Below are 19,141 nucleotides of genomic sequence, written 5' to 3'. Positions count from 1 at the left end.
ATTCTTAAGGAAACATTAAGAAAACATTGTTAAGAAACTACCATTGCGGTGATTTTCTTGTTATTAAACTTTCCCCTTGATATAAATATCAGGGAAACACAGGCTTGTCAAATGGACAATTTTAGCAAAATTTGCAAAATATCATTGTTGACACATTGTAGTAATTTCTGTTTTTATTTTAAATTTTTTGTGACTTCCTGACTCTAAAAACTCTTTCCATTTAGATATACATTGAGTGTTTACTTCAGAGAACTAACTATAAAGCTGTTGTTAAGATGGTTTTCAGTTTCCAAAACAGTTTCTCACCATTAGAATTGTGCACAGGTGTGCTAGATTTTAAAGCAGAAAGGCACTGAAGCTGTACAGAATTTAATTAGATCTCACTTTACTGTTGTGTTAGTTAAAATACGCTTTGGAGCTGTCAGTTGGAATTGGTGGGTGCCTGTGAAGACGCTTTTGTGAGCAGCATTAAACGCGTGCTGTTCCTCCAACTGCAGGGACTCTCTCTGCACCCCAGTGCTGTGCAAGAAACATTCTCAGTGCATTTTTCTGCATATTAGATTTCTGGATCATCCTGTAATCCTGCCGACAGCATTGGATGAGTTCTTGAGGAAATATATGAGGTGTCTGGCATTTGTTCCTGTTACACTAAATATTGTCCTGTTTGTCATAGCGTAAGCGAAAAGTGAAAACACACACTCCAGCTTGCCAGTGTGGGGCTAGTGCTATTTGTTGCTCTTAAAACAAGCATGCTTGGCAGTGTGCTGTGCTGTGCCAGGAAAGAGCACCGGGACAGAAAATTCCATGTTCCTGCACAGATGAATGAGAGAAATTGCCAGAGGGCAGACACCTGAGTTACAGGCATGCTATGGACAATTGCTCACTCTCATGTCAAGTGTATAGAAAAGAACATAGAATGGTTTGGCTTGGAAGGGATCTTAAAAGATATTGCCATGTATCTCATATTAAGAAAATATAACTGCAAAACTTAGAACATCTCCCTGAAAATTTAACCATCTTGTCTGTCCCATGAAACGTATTAATGATCACAACTTTGATTTTCAGTCTGTGTGTTCTCAGATCTCAAGAACTTTAACTTTGTTAGCCAAGTACTGGGCTGGCATCTTCAAAGTTGGTTGAAGAACAGTTTTCCTGGATAACCAGCCCTAATTCTTCATAACTGAAGGATATTGCCACAGAACTAGTTTATCCAGATAAGTCATTCCCATAGTCAAATTACTATGGAAGGTAGTCAACTTCCAGTTGCATTACTAAATGCCACATCACCTTCTTTTCATTATGGAAGGAGTTTACAGAAAGCTGTGCTCTAGGTGTGTGCGAAAACAGGACACACCTTCCACGTTGAACTTCAGAGGTGTGCCTGTGGCAGTGTAGGCTGTCTTGCAGGGCTGTAATGCTGTTGGAAGGCAGCATGCTATTTCCAAATGCCCTTTGCCTTTCAAACTGCTTATGGCTGCTGTGAGTGTTCCAATTAGACAGCAACTTGGCTGTATTTGGTAGCAAATTTAAGTCCTGATTTATAATGTCAGTACTGTAAGCTGATTGCTTGTAAAAGACTAAACACATTTAGTCTACAGACTCTACTTTGTTACTGCACCTCTTCTAGGAGTTATTGAAAAAAATCAGGTCAATTTGCAATAATTTAGTTTACATCTTACAGAGAGAGTTGGGGATTGTGGATATTTGGAGTTTAAAGGATATGTGAACAATTTTTTAAATATTTGCTATAGTTTTCTTTTGCAGGTTTAAAATGAGCTTTGGAAAAGTTTTGCATTTGCTTTGTTATAAACAAGGGTTATGTTGCCCTTGGAGTTCCTCTGCTAGTTTAGATGTTTCTATTTTATTGTAGCACTGTTTCTTAAAGGAGTGCCATTAGGGTGCAGAACAAACCAAACACAATCTGCTTTTCAGTTAATAGAAGAAAAGTGTTTTTCCAAATATTATTTATTTCCAACAAACTATAAATTAAGGCCTTAAGACTGTAGAAGCATCAGGTGCTGAACATTTTTTCACTGCTTTGTTCCCTATGGCTCTTTCAGTGAACTAAATTTAAATTGAAATTATAAGAATGAAGTTTTCATTTGACCTGTAGTTGTATATTGCAATTGTATTTTAGTGATCATTTTAAGAGATCAAGAACTGAATAAATTTTTATTTTCAGTAACTTTTCATGTGCTATTTTTTATATGCATAAACCATGTGCTATTGCAATTTTGTAATTCTGTCTCTTCATTTGGAATACCACTACGTATATTTCTCATTAGCATTCTATAGATTAAATTTGCCTAAAACCACTTTTATACATATATAATTACAAATATTTTTTCATTTTTAATATCATTGTGAATTACACTTATAGTTGATTTAAATATCTTGATAATTAGTTTAAATATGTGGGCAGGTTTTAAATGTAAATCTCTTTTTGAAAGATTTCTCAAGCACATGAATTGGTGGACCTCCTGGTAGTGGGCATTATAAAAGAAAAATACTAGTGCAAAGGGAAAGGAAATGTGAATTGCAGAAGTTTTTTCACAGAATTGTCAGATATTTAAAGTTCTACATTCAGTCTTTTGGCAATTGTTCATATGCAAAGTTAAAGATTATAAAAGTTATGTAAAGTTATTATGGTTATGTTTGGGTTTTAATAGCAGTCAAGCAAAATTCCTTTTAAAAATGCAAATTAGGTTAATGGAAGCCTGCAGCATACTACTGAAACATTTTCTCTAAATAGTAAGAAGGAATCCTGTATGTGCTTAACTTTTCCACTCAGAAGTGCTGTGCACTATGGCTCTGAAACTGAAAATGACAAGCAGTGGGCACAAAAAATGAGAACAATATAATTAAAAATGTAATTAAAATATTATGTTTCAAATTGTTATGTTAGTAGATATGCTGCCATGGGGATATACTGCTTTTCCTCTGAAGGTAGAACTTATTAATGGAGAATTGTTTCTGAATTTGTAAAGAAAAAATGCAGCTCTGTGTTACTGATGCTCTTCTTTCATACTTCTATTAGAGTTAGCTTTGCATTTGATTTCATGATACTTACTTCAATGTTTTTGGAATAGCTGTGAAGCTGCAGTTTACAGTACACAGATACTGAAAGGTGTTTATATCATAGTAAAAACAATACATTCAGGAGAGGTTTGGGGGGGTTCTAGCAGAGGACTAATATTTGGCTGCATTTTCTTTTTTTGTTTCGTGGCTTTTTCCTCCCTGTGAGTGAGGAATTTTTTACATCTAGATTGAATAGAGCTGTCATTCCAGCCTTGCTGAAATAACAAGAACCAACAATATAGATGATGTTCAGTCTTTTGCGTTTCCAAAGATACTGTTTAATACAACTGAATGAGGGATGAAAATATGTAAGTACCATCCCTTCAGGTTTTCTGGAAAGTGTTTTTGTAGACTAGAACTCCATTTTTTAATAAACTAGTTACACTGGGTATTTCAGATCCCTGTGTTTTGTTGATTGTCCTCACTATGAAGTACATTTAAATTAAAAAGTGGCTTTGTTGCATAAATTACTAATTTGCTAGTCTTTGCCATAATTATTTAGTAAATTAACTGTTCTACACTTTCAAAACATAATCAACTGACAGCGAGATATTATTTCAGTGAGATATTATTTCTTCATAGACCTTTTTTTTTTTCTACGGGCTCTGTGCTATTGGTTTTTGTCTTGATAAACTTACAGTATCTGGGATGACTCTAAAAACCTGCTTGTCCTGACACGTTCTTTAATACAGCATCTGCAGTGGACATGTTTCGTATGTGTAACTGATAGCTGTCAGACTGTAATTTCATTTTTCAGTGGATAAATACCATAGTTTCCATAGATGCAGTCTTACAAACAGATGAATACAAATGTTTTCAGCTGTGGACATTGTGCTATAGATTCCATGACTTTATTTATCTTCATTTCTCAGTCAACACTGAGAAATATATACATATACTTCTTATCCACTAGTTGTTAAATATGCACAACTTGTTTCTTCTTTTGCTGAGTAAGATTCCTTTAGGTTTCTTTAATTCCCAGTTAGCTTTTCTCTGGCTAATGGTATCATTAATGCCTAAAATAGTGCTTTAGCTCTGAAGGCTGAAATCATCATGAAACCAGCAAGTGAAACTCAAGTTCCATACATTTGTATAGCTTTTAATGAAAATGTACTAAGATTTCTTCCAACTGGGCATTTTAAGTATGGGAGCTTCCTTGTCCAAACTGCATGCTAATAGAGGCTACATGGAAATAATCAGTGTTATGCCTGAGAAACTGCTTTTTATTGTGAATTAGGCTGCATTTAGTGTCCTGAAACTCCCTCAGCACACCACATATGAGTTTCAGTAGCAAAGTATTCAGGAAAGGCTTTCACTTCATCCCGTTTTTCCTTGTTAGGCATTTAGAGCCCAGATTGAATCACAGGGCTTCAGCCTTACCTCCCAGGAGCATCACTCCTACCACCCTGCACTGAACAGCAAAATCCACATAACATCACTGTGAGGAAACACTGTAAAGCAGCATCAGTTTATCTTTTTGTCCCACAGGTGCAGCAGAAAAGAAAACTCACTTCCCATTTTGATTTGGTCTCCCCTCCTGATCTCTTGTCCATCTCCCTGAAAAGCTGAGAAAGGGGAGGCCAAGTGTCGCTCAACCAGCCTACAAATGAAGTAGTCTGGGCTAGTGAGCATTCCTGTGTCTTGGGAAACAGCAGTAGGAATGCCTGTATAAATAAAAATGACTTTGTATTTCAACATTGCTTACAAACTCACAAGTTTGACTGTTAATCTTTGTGTTTATTTCTTCTGGATATGCATAGTTCATGTCAGTATTTATCAAAGGTCTTTCTTGCTGTATGCTATTTTTCTATGCTCTCAGAAATAAAGTAATTTAACTATTGTTAAATTACTGCTTTTTGCTAAAAGATAGAAGATAATTTTATTAGTTTTTCATTATTGCAAGTGGGTTCACTCTCTTCTTAATGAAACCCCACCCAGCAACAAAAAGGACATTTATTTAAGAGATATCCCCTTTGCATATATTTTTCTGCTTGAAATTTGATCAAATGATCAGGAAGGGTTTTGAACGTGTTTCTACAGCTCGTTTTGAATTCTGTGCAATGCAGAATCTCAACTTTATTTTTGTCTCAGAAGTACATGTCTGATATAAAATTCCATTTGGCAAGGAAAAGAGATTTTAGGATTCCACAAATCCAAATTCTTTTGCTTATGACTATGTCCCAGTTGAAGCGTTAGATTTTCCTTTGAGATCTTTCAGAGCCAGGAACATGATTCTTTCAGCAAGGTATGGTGCACATCAGCTTCTTGTTTAAACCAATTCATTCTCCGGAGATGTGAAGAAATGTGTTGTTCAGTCTGGCAGTACTAATCCAAAGAGACACAAAAGGGAACCATGAGACCCCCAAAGTTTGGAAGTATGAAAGTGTAGATGCTGGTGCAGTGAGATTTGGTTAATCAGTTAAGGTTTTATTTTTATAAAAAAAGCAGACACTTGAATATTTCAAAACTATGTAACAACATATAATGTATTTTGGCAATATCACATTCGCACAATGGCTTTCTTCTTTGTTTTGGGATGCGAGAGGAAAGTAAATCTCATTATTTTCGAATAGTCTTATACTTTGTTTTCATTCCTTGTTCAGAAGGATGGAAGAAACAAAATTAACAGTACTTTGTTCTTTACACCTACAGCTGACAATAACGACAGCGATTAAAAAATGAATTTTGTGAACTGACTGCTGTTTGTTAATTTAAAAGCAAGTGCTGTACTTTCTGTCTAGGCTTGAAAAAAAGTTGAGTCCCTTAGCCTCATTTTTTTCTCATGTTGAATACGAGTCTCTCAGTAAACACTGAGGTACCTCCATTCATGGACATTATCTCTGTCTGCCCTTCCAGGGGTCACAAGCGCAAACTAGATGATGATGATGCTGCCAGTGACTCCAGTAAAGAATCCAGCAATGAAGATGAGGAAGGAAGCAGCTCTGAAGCAGATGAAATGGCAGCAGCACTTGAAGCTGAATTGAATGACTTCATGTGAGGTTCATGCAGAAGATGGAGTTTGTAATTATATTTTACTTCTTATAAACAGATCAGACTTCAGAAGACTCCCTTATGTCAGTACTCAATGTTTTTCCAAAATGTGTGTGTATATTTTGCAAAGCAACACAAGAGGTGACACATTATTTTACAAAATTGGAATTAGATGCTTTTAAGTTGTTTTACTAAAGGAAAATATACTTTTTTAAACAAAAAAAAGTATTAAGTGGGACATGGTGTGCTATGCCAAAGACATGTTAGGAGATCTATAGAACCTTCATGTACAGGACAGTGATACAAAGATTGATTTAAAACACATCAAATTTCTAAAAATAATTCAGGCTGTTGTTTATGGGTTACAGTCTTCAAAAAAAGGAGGAGAGAAAGGAGATGGAATTGTCTGGGTAGTACAGCAGGAACCTGATGAACTGGTCATCCTTTTCCACAAATAAAGCTATCAAATATAAAAGGATTTTTGAAATAAAAAAGAACTATTTATATTTGTATAGAAACAGAGAACATAATATGCAAGCTTTGTAAACTCTGCACTTGATCCACCTGTCATTTGCTTCTAAGAGGATACATAATGATCAACATTCATGGTTTTAGGTTACTTTGTTGAATAGTTGGGTTCTTTAGAGACATTGTTTAGATTTTTAACTTTTCTTCTCTGTAACCAGAAATATAGCACAGCATACTATGTGGTCCTGTTCTGCCATAAGATGCATATTCACCCATTTGTGTTGTCTTGGAAAGAATGAGTGCTACTTCATTCTAGATAGAATTTAATTTCTTTGACAAGAGATCTGATGTAAAGTTTTTGTATATTCTATTTCATATTTGACCCACAAAACAGATTTTCTTTCATTTAATAAAGGTTCATTTTGTACACTTTGTTTCCCTTTTGTGTTCATTTGCTTCCATCAAACATAAGGCATTTTTCTGTAATCTTTCCTTTATTCTACATGAAAATAAGGAAAAACATCAAAAGCTAGTGCAAATCTGTAGATTCAGGCAGGTAGCTGAGGCTCAGAAGAGAAACACTGGCTCAGAAGATTTCCTTTTCTTTGGTATGTGAACTGTTACATCCTCACATTTTCTCAGGTGTCTTTGACTGGCCTCTGAAATTACCAAAAGAGTCGTTGCTCTGGTTTTGAATTTCTGAGGGTAGAATCATGGTTTATTCTCAATTGTTAGCAACAGAGAGTCAAATCCTTTTAAAAATATGTTTGCAGAAGAAGACTTATTAGTTCGTATGTCATGGTTAAAAGGAAGCACTTTCTGGTCAGAAATACTTCATTTTGCAATAAATAGCCTCAGTGGGAGTCTGGTCTTTGCTTCAATTGGGAGAGCAAAATACTTCACTTAGCAGTAAAACAGTATTTCAGTAGAATCTCAGCTGCTTTGCAAATAACAGCCTGGTTTTCAAAGCTGCATAATGACAATAAAAGGGAGACTGAGAAAATACAAGAATCTTTTCAGATTAATACTGCTTTTCCACTTCAGAATGCAAGGTCAGCATCCACGGACTAAAATTTTGTGGGAAAATTTTGAACTTCCTGGACATTTACACAGGTACCACATAGCTAAAGGCTACAGTGCCCTGCCTGCTGTAGCTCTCCCTGAAAACCAGCAGGATGTCTCTAAGTGAGTTTTATTGTATAACAGAAGAAAAAGACTAATGCTTGTAAAATGGGAAGTTAAAATACTTTTTTTATCAGCAACCTAAATGCAGCCTCCCCAGCTGTCTGAGGATGACTCCTTGCAATTAAATATTAAAATGTCAGGGGTTGTGGAGTGTGTTTTGTGTTTTCTTGAAACTCCTCTTGAAATAATTTGAAATAACATCAGCTTTTCGGGTCACTGTGATGCTGTAAATGACTTGACAGCACAAATTCCAGCAGAGACTTTGTTCTGGCCGATGATCTTTGCCAGTCACGCAACTCTGTGGCAGCATTCAGGCTCTGAATGTAAACACAGCCAGTGAGCAGAACTGGGCAGGCTGCTGTTGGCTCAGCAGTGCTCTGCCTTGGTTCGAGCTGCTTGTTGGGTGCTGCATCCCTGGCATGGCAGCTGACTCATGATGCTCATAGAGGGATTCCATATGGACAAGCATTTTGGTGAGAAGGGCTGTACCTTCTTCCCAGATTTGTTTTATGGCTGATGGTTTTGGTTTAACTTGGTGGAGGGTGTGTCTGGGCAGGAGTTGTAAAAATGATCAGCACTCCACTAGGCCTGGTATCAATTGTACCCTGTGCAAACACCAAGTGGGACCTATCCACTAGACAGAACTGCACCTTTCTAGGGGTCTGATGCCAGTGACGGCTCCTCTGCCTGTTTAGGAGTTAGAGAAACCTGCAGTTTGTATGGCACACCATGGTCCCGGGAGCAGGCAGCAACAACTGTTGACACAGACAACAACTCCACTCAGGTATCCCTAACAACCCGTGCTCTCCAGTCCTTGGAGTGGGGTGACTGAGCACAGGGAGAGTCGAGAGGCACCAACCCATTGCTCACTGCCAGAGCAACCCAGAAGGCAGGGAGCCTGCTTGCTGCCTGGAATTAGACTGCTGCTCATTCAAGTGGCTGTATCTAGTACACTGGTCACCAGCATCTCTGCAGAGGCAGGGGAGAGAAACGGAAAATTTAGTAGATGATAAGTTAAATGCCCTGGCTAACCTGCCACCAAGGAGTCTTTGGATGTATAAAATTGTTACTCACTCCCACCAACTTATACTTCTTTGAAGATGCAGGAGCATCCTTGGAAAAGCAACAAATGTGATTTCTGAAATGGCCTTAACTCTTTACTTAAGTGACCTGGTTGTTTTATCCTACCTTTCTGACCTACTTCTGTGCATTAGGTAGCTAGCAAGGACCTGCTGCCAGCAAGGGCTCTCTCACAACTGAAGCAAAGGGCAGACTCCCAGTGACGATATTGAACTTAGTGGGCAGTGCTGGTTTCTGAAGGTACCAGGCGTGGAAATGAGCACAGGAGGGGCATACAGTGCACCCTGCTTCATTAAGCTTTCTAAGCATGGAATATCGCTGCTGGCCAGGGAAGGTGGCTCCTAAGATCTGATGGTTATTTAGGAACTAGGAAGGGCCATCATTTTGATTTAAAGACCAGCAGTTTTCCTTTTTTTTCAATTTGCCCTAAGTAGTTCTTATGACAATGAGAAGACATCACAGCTGTGATGGGAATCATAGAATCATAGAATAGTTTGGATTGGAAGGGGCCTTTGAAGGTCACCTAGTCCATTCTGCAATGAGCAGGGACATCTTCAACTAGACCAGGTTGTCAAGGGCCCTGTCCAACTTGGCCTTGAAGGTTTCCAGGAATGGGAATGTAGTGGGACCCATGATAAAAGCAAAAAGCATTGGGGAGTGGCCAAGCTTTTCTCCCTTTGCATGTGCTGGGGAGGAGGGGAGATGAGGGAATGGTGTCTCTTAGCACAGAGATGTGAAAAGCTCCAAGCATGTAAATACTTTCACTGTTGAGTTTTGTGCATACGTGAAGTGGGTCCTTGAGTCTTCTCAGTGTTAGATAGTAACATCCTCTGTGAAGGGTGGGAAGTCTCAAGTTTCCTTCTTGGCACTACTGCTTGCAGAATAGGTGACTGTATTACAAGTGTGAAAATACACACAAACCTGGAGCTGTACCTAAAGATTTCTCAGCTCTGCCTAATTTTACTATAGTGAGCATTGCAGTAGATGACAAGCCGAAGAATGAATATATAGTGGTCTTGTTAAGCAAGTGGATCTTGTCATGAAACTGAAAATTCAGCTTGAGAAGACTCCAAGTTCTCACTACTTGCAAGCAAGCTTTTTATACATTTGTTTTTCCTACCCAGTACCACCTTCTATTGTCATTTCAGAAGTGTTTGGAGCCCAGCACCCAGCACAGCCTCCACTCCCCTCCCTCTCTGATGAACAGGAGGCAGCAGTATCTAATCCCCCAGGCAGCATCACCTGCAGCAGGCACACATACCTACAGATATGCTGCAGCTGCATACCCTATGCTCTTCCTGTTGAGCTGGCTGGTTTTTTCTGCAGTTTTTTTCTAACGAGATCTTCCTACTCACACACCATTAATAGTTGTTAGTTTATCATATTGTTCTACCAGCCTTTCCACTCCCCATCTAAAGTACGCAAAAAGAACATACAGTTTATACAGCGCCTCTTCTTGCAATCACATCACATATCTGATCTCCACATACAAGTTCCAAAACCAGCACTAGTTGTAATACTTCCTTCCCCAGCCCAAGCTTTATCAACAGGATTCTATTCATCCTGGTGTGCTGCTGCTATCCCAGCTGCTGGCCCAGCATAAGCCTCGTGATCCCCAAACATGAACCCAGTAGATACAGAGGCAGCTCTCGGGGACAACCACACAGGTAAGGTGTAGAATCATAGAACATGTTGGATTAGAAGGTCATGTATTCCAACCTCCCTGGAATTATAAGGGGCATCTTCTGATGACCAGGCTGTTCAGAGCCCCATCCAGCCTGACCTTGAGTGTTCCCAGGGATGGGGCATCCACCACCTCTCTGGGCAACCCGTTATGGTGTTTCACCATCCTCATTGTAAAAAATGTCCTCTTTATATCTAGTCTGAATCTAATGTCTTTTAGTTTACAACCATTACCCCTTGTCCTATCACAACAGGCCCTATTAAAAAGCCAGTCCCCATCTTTCTTATAAGTCCCCTTTAAGTACAGAAAGGTAGTCCTGCTCAGGAGCAGCAGGAGTACACCATCTAGGTAAGTTTCAGTTTCTACAGGTGGAAAGTAGCTACCACAGTTGTTTTAACTCAGAGTCATCAGCTGGCTTTATTTTATATACATTAGATAGATAGACAAACAGACAGACACATAGATAGATAGATAGATAGATAGATAGATAGATAGATAGATAGATAGATAGATAGATAGATAGATAGATGAACTATAGTAACAAAGCATTGACAAATAGATAAGTGAAACCACTGCCTTCTTGTAGGCTGGGTGTGAGTCCTTCCATGTGGAGGGAGGAACATCTTTCTTCTAGGGAAATTTTGATCCTCAGTGACATACAACTCATAACCATATACAGAGAAATTCACCTTTGCTTCTGGTCTGGGCTCCCATGTAAATCAACTGAATCGTTCCCAGCAACTGTTAAGTCATTGTCCCCAAGAGCTAGGCCTGGTGCTTTCCTTGATCTGCACTGGGCCCACATGTACCCTGTGATCTTTCTCCTCCAAGCAAAAAGAAAGTCAAAGTCTGTTGTCATCAATATATGCATCACAAAATGGCTGAGGTGGGAAGGGACCTCTGGAGGTCATCTTGTCCAACCCTCTGCTTAAGCAGGGAGGGCCAGGACCATGTCCAGTTAGTTTCTGGATATCTCCAAGGATGGAGAGTTCACAGGCTGTGCTCAGTCACCCTCACTTTTTTTTTTTTAAGGGATTTGGTGGGCAAAAAGAATAAACACAAGGAGCATGATTGCTGTTGCATATGTCATATAAGCTCCTTAACTATTCCGTGCTGGCTAAGACAGTGGAGACATAAAGCAGGTGTGGTCGTCACTCTTGGGTTTCTGAAAAAGCTGAAACTTTTGGATGAATGATTGCCAGAAGCGTATTGTCTTCTAAGTCCAGTACCAGACACTGTACTGGAGAATTCCCTTCCTCACGTTAATGAGACTGTGAATATATGTCATGGAGTTTTTGAGCCACTTGAGATTTTATACAGGAACAAGGTTTGAGGAGGATGCCAGGCACTTGGAACACAGGATTGCTAGAACTGTGGAGAAACAGAGGTGAGCTAAAAGCCAAGCCCTCTGTTTCTGGTACAGCCAATTATCCCTTCTGCTCTTCTCATTCTTTGTGACTTTCTTGTTTTGCTGGAGGGGAGCAGACATGGCCCATGGCCTGATCCCAGGGGAGAATGGGGTTGTGCATAGACCCCAACCCCAGTGCACTAAGATCATGTACTTGGGGAGGTGGAGCCTGATTTTGAAACATACTCTGTAGTGTGCACTGAGCAGAGGACAGGTTTGATGTGTTTGCATTACTGTACATTGCTGACTTGCATGGGTGCTTTAAACCCCCTGGAGTTCTCTCCCCCTGCAACTCTCATGCCCACAGAGCCTGTGCTGCTACCTAGTGAGAAAAAGCTCCCTGGGCAGAGGATGTTTCCTGCGTGATTAATTCTCTTTTCTTTCCATCCTCCATCCTAATTCTGTTTCCTGGCAAGACAAGGAGCCACATCTGGTAGACATAAGCATGTATGGCACTTCTAAAGATCTCCATCCCAAGATGAAGCTGGACTGATTTAGCCACTGGGGAGGTTTAGAGGCATTTTAAAGGTCAAGCAGATGCTAACCTGTAACACCAGAGGTAAAAGTGCATTTTGTTGCCCTACCTGTGGGATGGACAGCTGTGTCCACAGGGTGCTATAAGCTATCCTATTCCACATGAGTCAGCGTGTCTCATCAGGAGACTGGAAGGCAGAATAGAGCCAGACCTTCCTCCTGAGTCACTACTGCTCTCTTCCTGAGCCAGATCTTCTCTTCCTGAGCCAAACTCTTTCCAGAGCTGGCAGACAGTAACTGTATTGCAAAGCCATGTAGGTTTAATAGGCAATGACAGAACACCATCCTTCTCTAAGTCTACTGCGGGACATGAGCAGTGCAGATGTTTCTCCTCTGTCCCTTCTACATCTGCCATGGGAAGCCTTGATAAAGCAAATCGCAGTGATGAGTGTCTACTGATGTTAGTCATGACTCATGATGTTAATCATGAGTCCATGGCCAAGGACTATCTGAAGGACTGAGTCCTCCTTCCCTTCCCTGCTCTGAGGGAGACCAACATCATTAAGTCCCCAAGATTGTTTTCTGGCCTTGTCTGTCAGACTTCGGATGTTGTTGCTCTTTCACAACAGGCAAGCTGTTCTTGCTGAAGCACAACCTACCATTGCTATTGATCAGCTGTAAGCAACAAAGCCTGTAGGCAGCAGCCTCCTCCTCATCATGCTGCCTTCAGATGAAGCTCTGGTGCTTTTTTGGGCAGGGAGTACAGCAAGAAGTCAGAAAAGCTTTTTATCTTTTCAGATCTACCAAAATGGATATGAATGACCCTTCAGGACATAAGTATTAAATATGTCACTTAGTGCCAATATAAACGGTGCTTGGGAAGTTCTCTGTTTTAATTAAGTGAATGTATTTGGTCCTCAGAGACCTCAACATGTACTTGGGTGAATAAATGTTTTAATAATTCAACTTCATCTCTCCTAATCTTATAGCTGCAACCCACAGAAAAACTTTATTTTCCTTGACACTGAATACCAAACGAAGAATGCTCCAATTGATTTATCTGCTTTTTTACTTTCTGTCCTTGGATCCACGTTCTCAGCCAGCCTCTTAGACCAAGGGGGAGCCCCACCACAGGACCCACATGCACAGCAGCCCTACGCTGAGTCCACAGGGTGCAGCCATCAGCCAGCATCCTCCTTGACTCTCCCTCAGGGTGGAGGCTGCCCGAGGAAGCAGTGTCACCTCAGAGCCTACCTCAAAAAGCAAGAGCTGAGTCTTCCAGCACCCATCACTGATAATCACTTTTCCCTCACCAGTCGAAAAGGCATTTCGGTTTGCTTGCACAAAACACATCTTCCCCCACAGATGGCTCCTCCTGTCAGTAACCCAAGCCACTTTTCAGCGCTTTGTTTTTGCATTGCACTTTAAATCTCTCTTTTTTAAAATTCATAAGGCGGCTAAGGGGGTGAAAGCAGGCCCCAGGTGGGCTTTGGGATGGAAAAGAAGTCTAAAAGTTGTGCATCTTTCGCAATAGAAGATATGTTTGGCTTGCATTTCATCTGAACATACCCATCCAGCAAGGAAAGGTATTGATCAGGCATTGTCACCACTCATGGTACAATCTCTAACTATTCTGGATGGCCCAGAGATGTGCATTGGATTTAATGCTGCAATTTTGTGATGCTGGTGTTGTTCTGTAAGGTTGTACACTTGCAGACTGAAACAAAGATAGAAGGCTGTCTGCACAAACTGTATTTTTCTGGGGGAATATGGAACACCCTCCACTGCTCCACGCCCTACCCACCAACATTTATAAGACACCACTTTCCAGATGGCTGCATGTTACAACTCTGGGATTCTTTTAAGGACAGGAGGAGGAGAAGTCTGGTGTGTTGAACAAAAGCTGGACACTGTGTCCTTACATGAGAGTGTCCTCAGTCTATAAGGGGAGAGAGGGTGGCAAAACAGCAGTTCATTGGATTAGAAATTGTCCTCTACAGCACATGCCCGGGGCTGTATGCACCCAACACCTACTGCTGTCCTTGTAACTTGCACAGGCCACTGAGTGGAGACCCCTTGTTTGCTTCATTACAGGAGGGTGGCTCTGCTCATCTGCCTGCCAGTGGGTGCAGGCTGCTGCACAGGGGGTTAATTTCAGCTGTGGCCTTACATAACTTTTAATTGCCTGCATTTGACATCTGTGAGGCTAAGGCACTAACAGCCGCAGTGAAAGTGCTGAGGAATAAGTCCGTGAGTAATTCCAGTTTTATCCCCAGCTTATATCATTTACCTCATTACGGTACTGCCTGCAGCCTTCAGCTGCTCTCTGCTTCCCCAGAGTTAATAGATTTCACATGCCTCTTTGCCACGTCCCTCTCAGCTGAAATACTAACTCTCCACATACACACACCATGTAACCTTCCCTCATGTCCACGGCCAGTGTGTTGGTGTGAAGACAACCCAAGTGCTCTGTAGGTGGGATGCAGCAGCTGCCATTTGAAAACGCACAATGTTCAAAGAGCAGCCCTGGCCACAGTGCTTTGTTGTGATGCAGGAGCAGCAATGCAGAAACAGCTGCTGCTTTCAAAAAGCAAACAGCAGAAATGCTGCCTGTGCTGGAGAGGGGCAGATTGCAATTGCACCATGCCTCAGTCACCTTGGGCTACAAGCACCCTGGAGCAACCCCGAGCAGGACATTTTGGGCCCCTCACTACAAGATGGTCATTGAAATGCTGAAGAGTGTCCAGAAAAGGGCAATGTAGCTCGTGAAGGATCTGGAGCAGAAGTCTGATGAGGAATAGCTAAGGGAACTGGGAATATTTAACGTGGAGAAACAGAGACAAGGTGGGGACATTATTGCTAGGTACAACTACCTGAAAGAAGCTTATAGCCAGGTGAGGGTCGGTTTCTTCTCCCTAATAACAAGGGATAGGACAAGAGGAAAGGATGTCAAGTTGCATTAGGGGAGATTTAGTTTGATCTTCGGAAAAATTTTTTCACTGAAGGGATGGTCAGGCATTGGAACAGGCTGCCCAGGGAAGTGGTAGAATCACCCAGAATTCCTGGAAGTGTTCAAAAGTCGTGTGGATGTGGCACCTGGGGACATGGTTTAGTGGTGGACTTGGCAGTACTGGGTTAACAGTTGTATTTGATGAGTTTAGAGGTCTTTTCCAACCTAAACTATTCTATGAAACAGCCCCTGTACATGGATCTCTGCCTGGGTTTGGGTGAAGCATGTCCCTATGGTCAGCATGAGCTCCATCATCCTGCACCTTCATCTGGAATCCAGATCTTGGTATTAGGGGCACAAAATGTATCACTTTTTTGAGATCCCCCATTACTTGTTGTCCTCATGCTGCAAAGGGCTTCAGGACACCATGGGGGCTTCCAGAGAGGCAGCTCCTGCCTGGTGGAAACTGCCGTGGCTCCTTTGCGGGAACTCTGACACCCTCCAAGGAGCTCACACTGGCTGAGGATGTGCTCTCTGGCATCCCTGGAAGCTGTTATGGACCACTTTCCAGATCAGAAGTAAGAATTTAAAACTAATTCAGGTCCTCTTCTGGGTCATTGTGGGAGTATTTGGAAACCTAGAGAGCACAAAGGAGAAAATACTTTCATCACTTAGAGTTTCCTGATGTGACACTAAAGGCTCAGTGCTTGTAGCTCTCATACTATGATGTTTGCTTGGCTTTCTTGGAAGATATTTAGCTAGTCATTATCAATTAATAGATTTGTATCTGTAAATATAGCTGCACAGCACTTGGACATACTTTTGTGACACAACTGGCTGTTACCAGTGCCTTTCCATTTAAAACAATGGTTCCTGGAGTCTGCAAACTACAAGAATTTCAATTTGCACTTAAAGAAAATGTGAATTTTCTTCTCTGCTCCTTCAGGTTGTGAAGCAAAGTTTGAAATCATGTCTTGGCAGCACCGTGAAAAAGCTCAGCACCGACAAGTATACCTGGTGATTTTTAAGCTAAGCTCACAGCTCTGTGAGGGTTTACATGCAATTTTGAATGTGAGGTGCTATGAATAACAATAGTAGTCTTGAGGCAATGAGGTGTAATGGGGTAAACAATATGAGATTTTTCCAATGGGTTGAAATGAGACTACTTCAAATCTTTTGTGAAATTTTAACACAGTTCAAAGAAACGTTTTCTGAGGAACATGTGGGCTGCAATAGTGGGAACAGGTTCTTCCAGTGTTAACAAGGAAGGATACTGCCTCAGAAATTACATCTAAGCATTTTCAGAGCTGAGTATCTTATAAATATATTCTTTATGTTCTGATATGTGAGATCAGGCACTGGAGGGTGCATCTGATTTCCAGTAGAGAGGATCTGAATGATGTAGTTCGAAGAGGAGCTAGAGCTCAAAAATGAAGTCTCCTGTGAAGTATCCTACAAAACAAGAAAGCTAGACCAAGATTCAGACATATTTGGGGTGAGGTATGCAAACCACACCAGATACCAATGCAGTGGCATGAATACGAGTCCCTCACAAAACTCATGACTATCCCTTGTTTTGGACAGTTTTTGCCCTCATAAAGTTTACCTCAGATGCAGGCTCTGAGTAATATTTGTCTAGGGCAATTAGCTGAATTTCCACTTGCTAATCCCTACCCACTACTTAGGCATTTGGGGCCAATTGTTTTAAAGTATTTTTAATGTCCCATCTTGAAATTATCAACATGCAGTTCTTCATTGGTGCTTTCAAGAACAGCTGAAGGGCTACCTGTGTGCACAGAGGTAGCCCTTGCACCTGCTCCTCCTCTATCTTTTCATGCCTCAAACTAGAATCCTAATGTGGCAAACTGCTAAAAATTGTACAAGGTGCTGCACTTGGGTCAGGGCAAACCCCAGTACCAACACAGGCTGGCGGATGAAGGGAGAGCAGCCCTGCCAAGAGGGACTTAGAGGCTGGACGTGAGGATGGATCAGAGGTTGGACGTGAGCTGGCACTGTGCAGTTGCAGCTCAGAAAATCAGCTGTATCCTAGGCTGCATCAAAAGCAGCGTGGCCAGCAGGTCAAGGGAGGTGATTCTGCCCTTCTACTCTCTGGTGAGACCCCCACCTTGAGCACTGCATCCAGCTCTGGGATCCTCAGCACCTGTTGGAGCAAGTCCAGAGAAGGGCCATGAGTATAATGAGAGGGATGGAACATCTCTCCTACGAAGATAGACTGAGAGAGCTGGGGTTGTTCTGCCTGGAGAAGAGAAGGCTTCAGGGAGAAGCCTTCAGGGAGAAGCTTCATTGCAGCCTTTCAATACTTAAAGAGGGCTTATAAGGAAGATGGAGAGAGACATTTTAGCAGGGCCTGCTGTGATAGGACCAGGGGTAGTGTTTGTAAACTAAAAGAGGGTAAATTCAGACTTGATATAAAGAAGAAATTCTTTATGGTGAGTGGTGAAACACTGGAACAGTTTGCCTGCAGAAGCTGTGGCTGCCCCATGCCTGGGAACGTTCAAGGTTAGGTTGGTGGGGCTTTGAGTAACCTGGTCTAGTTGATGTCCCTTCTTAATGCAGGGAGGGAACTGGACTAGATGACCTTTAAAGGTCCTTTCCAACCCAAAATATTCTATGATTCTATGAAAAACATCAAGGCCCTGAAGCTGAGCTGCTACACCAAGTTGATTTGAAGCGTAAATTTTGAAAATATAAAAATAGGCTTTTAGCAGCCTGCCTGACAGAGGTAGAGACATTGTGTGGGCAAGCTGTTCCAGAACACGGCTGTGCAATGGTTATTAAGAACTGTACTTCCATAATAACAGTGCTGGGAGGCTTCCTTAGTAAAGAATGATAAGCAAGTTTCGACTTCTTCCTTGCTGAGACCTGGAGGCAGCACTGTGCTTGGTTAGCTCTGGTGCATTATCCTTTAATAGCTAAGCAATATACTTCAAGTGAAGGATGAATAATAGAGTGTTTGCTCTCCCCTCCCCACTCCCTACCACTTCACTTTCAGAATAGCATCTTCCATTGTTGGTTATTGTCATTATCAACTGATTTCCCAGTGACTGCTCTAACCATCATTTCCTAGCTTCTGGGCATTAAGCAAAGATTGCTGTAGCATAATTGGATTAATTTGGAGACTGACTTTGAACAGCATAATTGATCTGAATTTTATTCTTTTTTCTCTAGCCACTTTTTTCACTAAAAATCACAACATGGCAATGCCTGTGAGCCCAGGCATGGGTTCAAGTCTTCTGCAGGCAAAGCCTTTGTGAGTGAGTGAGCCCCACCCTTGCTAAGTGGGTACCTTCACCCATGCTCCATGCACCCCATCTCTGGGGAGGGGTTCCTGCTGGTCTTCATGCTCCTTCCTTCTGCTGCCCTTTGCAGGGCTTCAGGTGCCAGAAGAATCATGAAACAACTCACTTCTCTACCATCACTGCAGGGGTTGCTTCATGCTGAAGGAAGGGTTTTGTTCTCTGGCACAGGGCGTGTCATTGCTGTGACATGGGGTGTGGGCGATGCCTGCCCAGCTGTCCCCACACAGAGCCTGCTTTGGGAGTGCTCTGCAGCAGGCTTGTCTCTAGCATCATGGCAACATTTCCAGGCATTTAGACGTGTTGCTGCAGTACCCAGTGCAGGAAGCTTTGCATTCTGCCATGGTTTCTAACAGGGTTTTGATTCTCTCTGTCACAGATGCAGGCGCAGGAGGGGAGTTTCCTGCGGACACTGCAGAGGTCCCCACTTGGTACCTTGTCAGATCCCTGAAGAAGCATGCACTCACCAGGGATCCCCAAAACAAACTCCTTGGTTCACTCCCATA

General features: G+C 41.6%; 1 protein-coding gene across 2 annotated transcripts in view; it reads left to right on the top strand.

The window, feature by feature from the left end:
- The window catches only part of CTDP1 (CTD phosphatase subunit 1), a 99,754-nt gene extending 93,370 nt beyond the window's left edge, over window positions 1–6,384 (top strand). For both annotated transcript variants that reach the window (XM_018081673.2, XM_018081672.2), the window contains one exon: window positions 5,935–6,384. In XM_018081673.2, the coding sequence (XP_017937162.1) occupies window positions 5,935–6,076 (142 nt within the window). In that variant the 3' untranslated portion in view covers window positions 6,077–6,384. The remainder of the gene's footprint in view (window positions 1–5,934) is intronic.
- The last annotated feature ends 12,757 nt before the right edge of the window (window positions 6,385–19,141 follow it).

The sequence above is a fragment of the Manacus vitellinus genome, unplaced genomic scaffold, assembly GCF_001715985.3.
Source record: "Manacus vitellinus isolate BGI_N305 unplaced genomic scaffold, ASM171598v3 scaffold_55_pilon, whole genome shotgun sequence".
Lineage (NCBI taxonomy): Eukaryota > Metazoa > Chordata > Aves > Passeriformes > Pipridae > Manacus > Manacus vitellinus.
This window is presented reverse-complemented; position numbering and strand designations above follow the sequence as displayed.